This window comes from Physeter macrocephalus, chromosome 16, assembly GCF_002837175.3.
Source record: "Physeter macrocephalus isolate SW-GA chromosome 16, ASM283717v5, whole genome shotgun sequence".
NCBI classification, from domain to species: domain Eukaryota; kingdom Metazoa; phylum Chordata; class Mammalia; order Artiodactyla; family Physeteridae; genus Physeter; species Physeter macrocephalus.
This window is the reverse complement of record NC_041229.1, coordinates 65,001,777-65,008,877: the sequence shown is the minus strand read 5'-3', so window position 1 is coordinate 65,008,877 and position 7,101 is coordinate 65,001,777. Positions and strand designations below refer to the sequence as shown.

Genomic DNA, 7,101 nt, shown 5'->3' with positions numbered 1-7,101 from the left:
AATTTTTGTACCTTTTAAATTTTAAGCCATATGCAAGGATTTTCTATTGCTCAAAAAATAAATTTTTTTAAGCTAGAAGAAAATGTATAGAAGAGTAATAAGTCACTTTGCTTTCTCAGATACACTATATATTCTAAAACTACTGTTAAAAAAGAAGAGAGACAGAATAACAAGGCCAACTGAGGCACGGGTAGTAGGTTGAGGGCCAGGGAGATGGAACCAAACCTGGCACTAAGTGATATTTCTCTTCAAGAAACAAGCAATAAAAATGCATCATCCAACCAGGTGAAAGTAGCACATTTTCAGTGACTGAGTTAACCGACTTGGTGCAAACCAAGCTTGTTCACTTTCTTGTCAAGACCTGCTCGTCCTGCTTGGCTGGTCTAGCCTGTATTTAAGGACATGAGTCCAAGCACAGAAGAGGAGCTGAATCAGCAATAACTGATTTCACACAAACCAATCAACACCAGGACTTAATCCATTCAACATCTGGGAACACTAAAGAGCGCAAGCTGAAACCGTCCCCAATGGGCTACAGGGACAGAGAGCAGTGTTTCTGGGCCCAGAGCACATATGGAACCTACGGGCCACACGGTGTACCAACCTGCAGCCCTAGGCCCTCCTCACAGGGAGAGCAGCGCCCTAGACACACACCCGCTACCTCGCCTAGAACCCTCCTTCTCTCCAGACTCCTGTGCCTCCTGCCTGCCACCTCCCAGACACCCACAGACCAGGCCAGGCTTCCGGGCTGGGCATGACCCCACGGGACCCCAGCTTTGGCACAAGGCACACACAACACTCACACAGCCCCCGCAGAGATGCCTTACCCCAGCACAGTAGTCTCCGCTGATGGTGACCCGCTGGAACTCGGGCATGGCATAGGGCACGGGTGCGGGCCAGGGAGGGGCTCCGGGGAGCACAGGAGCCGCCGCAGACGTGGCTGGGCAGGCTGTCGGGGGTCCCTTCCAATCTTGCTGCGTTGGCATTTGCAGAGACAGGACTGGGACCGAATCATCTTAAAACTTTTCTTTCTAAAAGTCGAGGACAAGGAAAAGTGAAAGAAAGCAGCAGCGAATTGGGGCGAGTGATGAAGAGTCTCTGTTTGGACATGGCAGGAGAATTTGGCTCTGATTAATCAGCGGTGCTGGTGCTACTATTAAGAAGTTTCTAATCATTCATGCCTTCCTCTCACACACGTCTCTCTGCATGCAATATCCCAGACACCCCTCCCTGCGGCCACTAAGAACTGCTGTGGCCTGCGTTTGCAGGGCGCGTGGAGCATGCAAGTAGGCAAATGTCTCAGGAGACAGACGGCAGACCACCCTGCAGGGGTCTAACACCAAGGGCAGGTGAGGTGAGCACGATGTCAAATCAACCACCATGCTGTCTTCAGATAAGCCAAACTGAGTCCCGGCATATGAACAGTCTCAATCACAGTGCACTTCACAAAGTTAATAATTTGGGGCATTGGAGCCAGAAGAGATTGTGACAATCAACCAGTCCCACCTCCTGTTTTCATAAAGGAAGAGTCAGGGTGCCAGAGATGGGAAATGGCTTATACAAAGTCACGGCAAGGTGCAGCTAGCCCTTAGCTTCCCACCTCCCTGGTACCCTGTCACCCCGGCTGCTCCTTCCTCTAGCCTGGCATGTGCCCTCCTGGCCACTGCTGGGGCAGGCAAAGATCTGTAGCTTTGTTATGGGAAAGGGACTGATCAGCATCAATTTCAGGTCTCTCTGGACCTGTCACCTTGGCACCAAAAGATGATTTCACAAACTCTTGGGGAAGTAAGCACAAGGTTGGTTTAAAATGCCACAAGCTCGTGCTTATTTGCAATGCTGATTTGTGAACCCTCACCTTCCTCATTAACTAATTAGTAATGTTTCAAATGACACCACCCCAAGTCCTAGGATCCCCAGGCATAGAGTTAAGCAGCAGGGAGGTGAGGCCATCAGCACTCCCCTCTCCCACGTCTCTCCCCAGCACTGCCACCCAGTGATGTCCAATGCCAGCAACAAGCTGACTACCTGCCCTCCTGTGTCACAGGGCCCAGCAGCCTCCTGGGTACTATCCCAGCACAACCAGGGCCTACAGCCACCAGCGAAGGACTCAGTGACAACCGTGACCCACCAGAGCCCCTAGAACCCCTCCTTTTCTCCAGGCACCGGCGACACCTACAGGGTGTGGAGAAATCAGCTGATCTCCAAACGGACCTTATGACTCACCCGGAGGCAGCCGTCTTCCTCCTGGCTCTTGGCCAGGTCTCTTCTCACAGACCCACGGCTGATTTTTCCGGAACCACCAATTATTCCCTGCCCTGTCTATACACCCCCTGCTTGCCATGGCTCTCTGGTTCTTATCTGCCCACATGTGTTATCACCTCTCTGGGGTCAAGACTGTTTAGACCTGGAAAGTGGAGGCGGCCCTTTTTCAGAAGTCTGTCTTTGCCCTGACCCCGACCCTGCATAACAGATGCACTGAGTTGTTCAGGAAACCCAGGCTGGACTCCAGGAACCTCCAGCCTAGGCTTTCCCCAGCCCACCACCCATCCATCACACGGAGGTGAGTCAAGCATCCTATTCCAAGGAAGATACCAACTCATGTCTGTCAATCATTCCTCAGAGGCAGACTCACCTTGAGCAATGAGATTCCCACTTTGGCATCTTTTGGATGTTCACACCTAGAGGAAGAGCCGTTACTTTGGGCTCCCTCTCATGTTCTGACAGGGTCAGCCAGACCCTGTGAGACTCTGGCTTCTGTGTCACCCACACATCTGCCAGGTCACTGTTTTTTATCTCTATGCCAACTATACCCCCGCAAGCCTCAGCCAATGCCGCCTGATGACCAGTCCTGCTAAGGAAAAGCAAGGTGACCTCTAAAGTGAGAAACAGGTAAGAAAGTTTTAAAAAAAAAAAAACAACCACAATCAGAAAGCTGGAAGGCTGCCTGAGCCAAAGCCCATCAGACTTGTCCAAGGAATGTCCATATTCCTCTGCACCAGTGAGGAAGCCAGAACCCGTCCATTATGGCTCCAGCCTTGGTCTTCAGGTGAGCCCCAGACTGTCACATGTGAACATGGGCTGGGAGCTTGGACTTTGCAGGGATAAGGGACAGGTTTAACAACAGATGGGGCAACTCCTCAGGGCCCACACACCATGGGCAAGGGCTTGGAATAACCAGAGCTAACCACTAAAGCTCGTCCCTAAGAAAACCGGAAAAGCTAAACGGAGCCCAAGGAGAGGGCCCTGTGTTCATCTTCTGTGGCTGCGCTACAAATTGCCACAAGCCTGGTGGCTTCAAGCAGTCCCCACTTGCTGGCTCTCAGCTGTGTAGGTGAAACGTCGGCGTGGGCTCAGCTGGGCTCTATGTCCGGGGTATCGAAAGGCCAAACCCAGGCTGGCCACACTGGGCTCTTAGCTGGAGACCCTGGGAAAGAATCCACTTCCAAGCTCATGCAGGTAGTTGGCAGAATTCATCTCCATGTGGGCCTAGACTGAGGCCCAGGTTCCTCGCTGGCTATTGGGCAGGGGTCGCCCTCTGATTCTTGTATGTAGCGCCCTCCATCTTCAAAGCTCGGCACAGTGCCTGGCTCTGGCGGGAAGGCTCCATATTACCATTTATATTCCAGAATGTCAGGGAGCAGCCAGAGACAAAGAGGAAGCTGCAGAGAGGGTTCCTCCTCCGAACGATTCACATCTGAATGTTTGCATAACGGTGCCTCTACTGAACAGCGAGGCTGAAAGATAAAGCTGGGGGTGCACAGCTCCAGAGGATACTGGGACATCTGACAGGCAGTCTAGGGACCAAGCTGTCCTCTGGCAGAAAAGAAGCCAGTGGGCAGCAGGGAGCTATGGTCCAGCTTTTCCCTCCATTTCATTCAGAAGCTGGCAATTATACCCTGGGGAGCAGCCCCCAGTGTCATTCCAGTGTCTTTTTGTGGAACCAAGGACCCCAGCCCTGACTGGAGATGGGACAGCCTCGTGGGTAAAGTGTGGGGTTCTACCTTCGAAAGACGTGGATTTTAGTCTCTGCCCTGTCACTTACTGGCTATGTGTCCTAATCAGCAAAATCGAGATAAGAATATCCACTTGATAAGCTTCATGTGGGGCTTAAAGAATGAAAGTAAACTGCACAGGCCAGCCCTTAGCCCACAGTAAGCAGTAGCTGCCATTGCTGCCCACCTCTGCCGCAGGAAGTTGGACATATAGTTAACATCTCCATGGGGCTGACTGTGATCCAGGCACTGCCCCTAAGCCTTTTGCGTATGTTAATTCCCTCATTCCTCACAACACCCCAAGAAAGTAGCTCTTTACCATATCTACTTCACAGATGATGAAAAACTGGGGCACAGAAAGGTTTCCTAATGGGCCCAAGGTCACAGAGTGTACCAGGGAGTGGTAGAACACAGTGGCCCAGAGAGCCGTGGGCACCCTGAGGTGGTATCTGTGGTGGCAGTGGAGAAACAGGACGTCTTTATTTGGCCACACATCCACTGTTCACCAACACAGGCCAAGTCCTGGGCTGGATGCTGGGGGTCCGGTGGAAACCAGATAAAGTCCTCAAGGAGCTTCCAGTCAAAAGGGGCAGACAGATGCAAACCAAGACCATCACAACCTAACAAGTAGGGAAGGAGCAAAATTTCTGGAGATGAGCTTGCAGAGGAATTTCTGGAAACCACGGAGCATCGTGTGGACTTAGAGTAAGAAGGCTTCTATTTTGCCATTAGCCTGGGCATTGATAAGAAGAGAAGACTCTCTTTTGTAGACGTCAGGCCCAGGGTCGCTCTGTAATGGAAACTAGCCTCGGAAACCTATTTCTCGTAATACGAAATGCCAGGACTCCTTCTCATTATTAAGGGTCCAAAATGCTCAATTCTTAAGACACAGAACGCCCTGCAGACCATTCAGTTCATAAAGTCAGCCCTCTGTTCAGTCAGTGCAGTGCGGACCAGGGTCTCCCCCATCAGGCTCTTCTTTACCTTCCAGGGATGACCTGTCCCACCTCACTCAGCACAAGGCTGGCACTCAGAGCTGGCCGATGGCACCAACGACCCCTTCACTTCACGGCCCCTCAGAGGAAGGAAAGCACTTATTTTTTGGATGATGAACCTCTGTTTTTGCCTTCATACAAGTACTTGACTTTTTACTACTTTCCAAAAAAAGTTAACACTGAAATTCTGTCCTACCAAGAAAGGAAAGGACTTGCCTTTTAAAAATAAGGCGGTACCTTAGGAAGGACCTGATGATGGACTAGGTTGCAGAGAAAGCCCAAGTTCTACTACGTTAGCTATTGGGGTCTGCGGTATGCCAGCCAGCCAGGCACCCAGCTACAGCCCTGCCAGACACGTTCTCAAAGCTTTTTATTCTTTGATTCTGCTCTCCCAGGTGAGATAAGCTAAAAGGGTGAGGGCTTCCCAATGCACTTGGACAAAGATCCAAACTATTGGGTTGGATAAAAAGTTTATTCGGGTTTTTCCATAACATCTCACAGAAAAATCTGCACAAACTTTTTAACCAACCCAATACTTATCAGGGAGCACAGACCAATCTGATCCGGGCCCTGCCTACCCCTCCAGCCGGAGGTCCTGGCGCTTCCCCCTTAACCACACCTCTACCACCGTGGGCCTCCTTGAAGATCCCTGAGGGCCTTTGTCCTGGCTGCTCCACCTGTAAGACTCTCACCCAGCTCTACCCAGAGCTAGCTCCTTTACGCCCTTGCATCAGCTACAATGTCACCTCCTAGGAAAGACCTTCCCTAAGTACCCAGTCTGAAAAAGGACTCTCCCTCTCCATGCGTCAGCTGGCTGCTGGCTAGGTTTGGCCAGTGGCAACCAGTGGGGGAAACTGGAACATGCCAGAAGGATTAAAGCCAGGTATCCCTGCCTCCATCTCTGCCTTGGGAGGCATCTCTGCAGCTGTTGCCTCTCGCCCTAGGCTCCATTTTCCACTGACAAGGCCACCGCAGTTCCAACTTCTCTACCCCAGGCTCCAGCAACACCACCTCTCTCCTCTGTCTCTCTGCTTGGGGTGGTGGCTGCTTCCTACTGTGTCTAATCTCCGGGCTGCCTCTCTCCCCACTGCTTGCCTCCTCGGTGCTCTACCCCCAGTAACCAATTCCCCGCATGAAAATCCTACTTCCGTTACTCAAGTAGTTTCTGCTTTTCTGGTTAGACCCTGACTAACACAGCACTTCTCATAACTTGTCATTTTTCAATTAAGTGGTCCAGTCACTTAATTACTGTCTAGACCGACTGTAAGCTCTACAGAGCTGGGACTATATCTATCTTGTTCACTGATGCATCCCCAGCGCCCAGCACCGCACCTGGCAAAGAGTGAGCTGAGTTAATTAACAATGCAAAGTACATATACATTGTTAATTAACAATGCAAAGTGATGAAAAGAAGTAAAACTGATGTTTCCCAAGAAATCCTCAAGTTTTCAGAAAGAAAATGGAAATGTCATTTGGAAACGGTGTGTATGTGTGCACATGGTTTGTTATTCAAACGTCAGTAGAGAAAGCGGGTTTTGATCTTTTCAACCAGACAAAGGCACCAAGACACACTTCAGTGAATAAGTGGCGAGTTAAGTAGTCTTGGTTAAGGAACAAACTCAGTTCCCAGGACAGCCAAGTTCACACAAGGCGTCTCACCCAGGACACACGCCCCAGCCTGCCTGGGTCTGAACAACCCCACACAGGTCAGGGGACAAACCTTTCCGCAGTCTCCACAGACTTCTGCTCCGCCAGCTCCTCTTCTGCAGCTCCCTCTCCTTGGCCTCCTTCTGCCCGATGGGGCAGTCCTCAGGCACGGAGAAGAGGGACAGGGCAGCGTTGCTGTCCTCTTCTCGGAGCACTTTAGCGAACACCTTCTCGGCCAGGAGCCAGACTTGCTCGTCCACCTCGGAGATGCTCAGCTTGGGGAACTGGCGCGGCATCTCGACTGGCAGAAAAAGAACCAACGTGAGCCTTCAAGAATTACTGGAGGGCTTCCCTGGTGGCGCAGTGGTTGAGAGTCCGCCTGCCGATGCAGGGGATGCGGGTTCGTGCCCCGGTCCGGGAAGATCCCACATGCCGCGGAGCGGCTGGGCCCGTGAGCCATGGCCGCT

The 7,101-nt window shown here is 51.5% G+C and overlaps 1 protein-coding gene across 1 annotated transcript in view; it reads right to left on the bottom strand.

The window, feature by feature from the left end:
- Window positions 1-31: 31 nt before the first annotated feature.
- The window catches only part of AMPD3 (adenosine monophosphate deaminase 3), an 18,452-nt gene continuing 11,382 nt past the window's right edge, over window positions 32-7,101 (bottom strand). The window contains 4 exon segments of the mRNA XM_028501471.2: window positions 32-1,000; window positions 1,003-1,031; window positions 6,708-6,745; window positions 6,748-6,935. Of these exon segments, the coding sequence (XP_028357272.1) occupies window positions 624-1,000; window positions 1,003-1,031; window positions 6,708-6,745; window positions 6,748-6,930 (627 nt within the window). The 5' untranslated portion in view covers window positions 6,931-6,935 and the 3' untranslated portion in view covers window positions 32-623.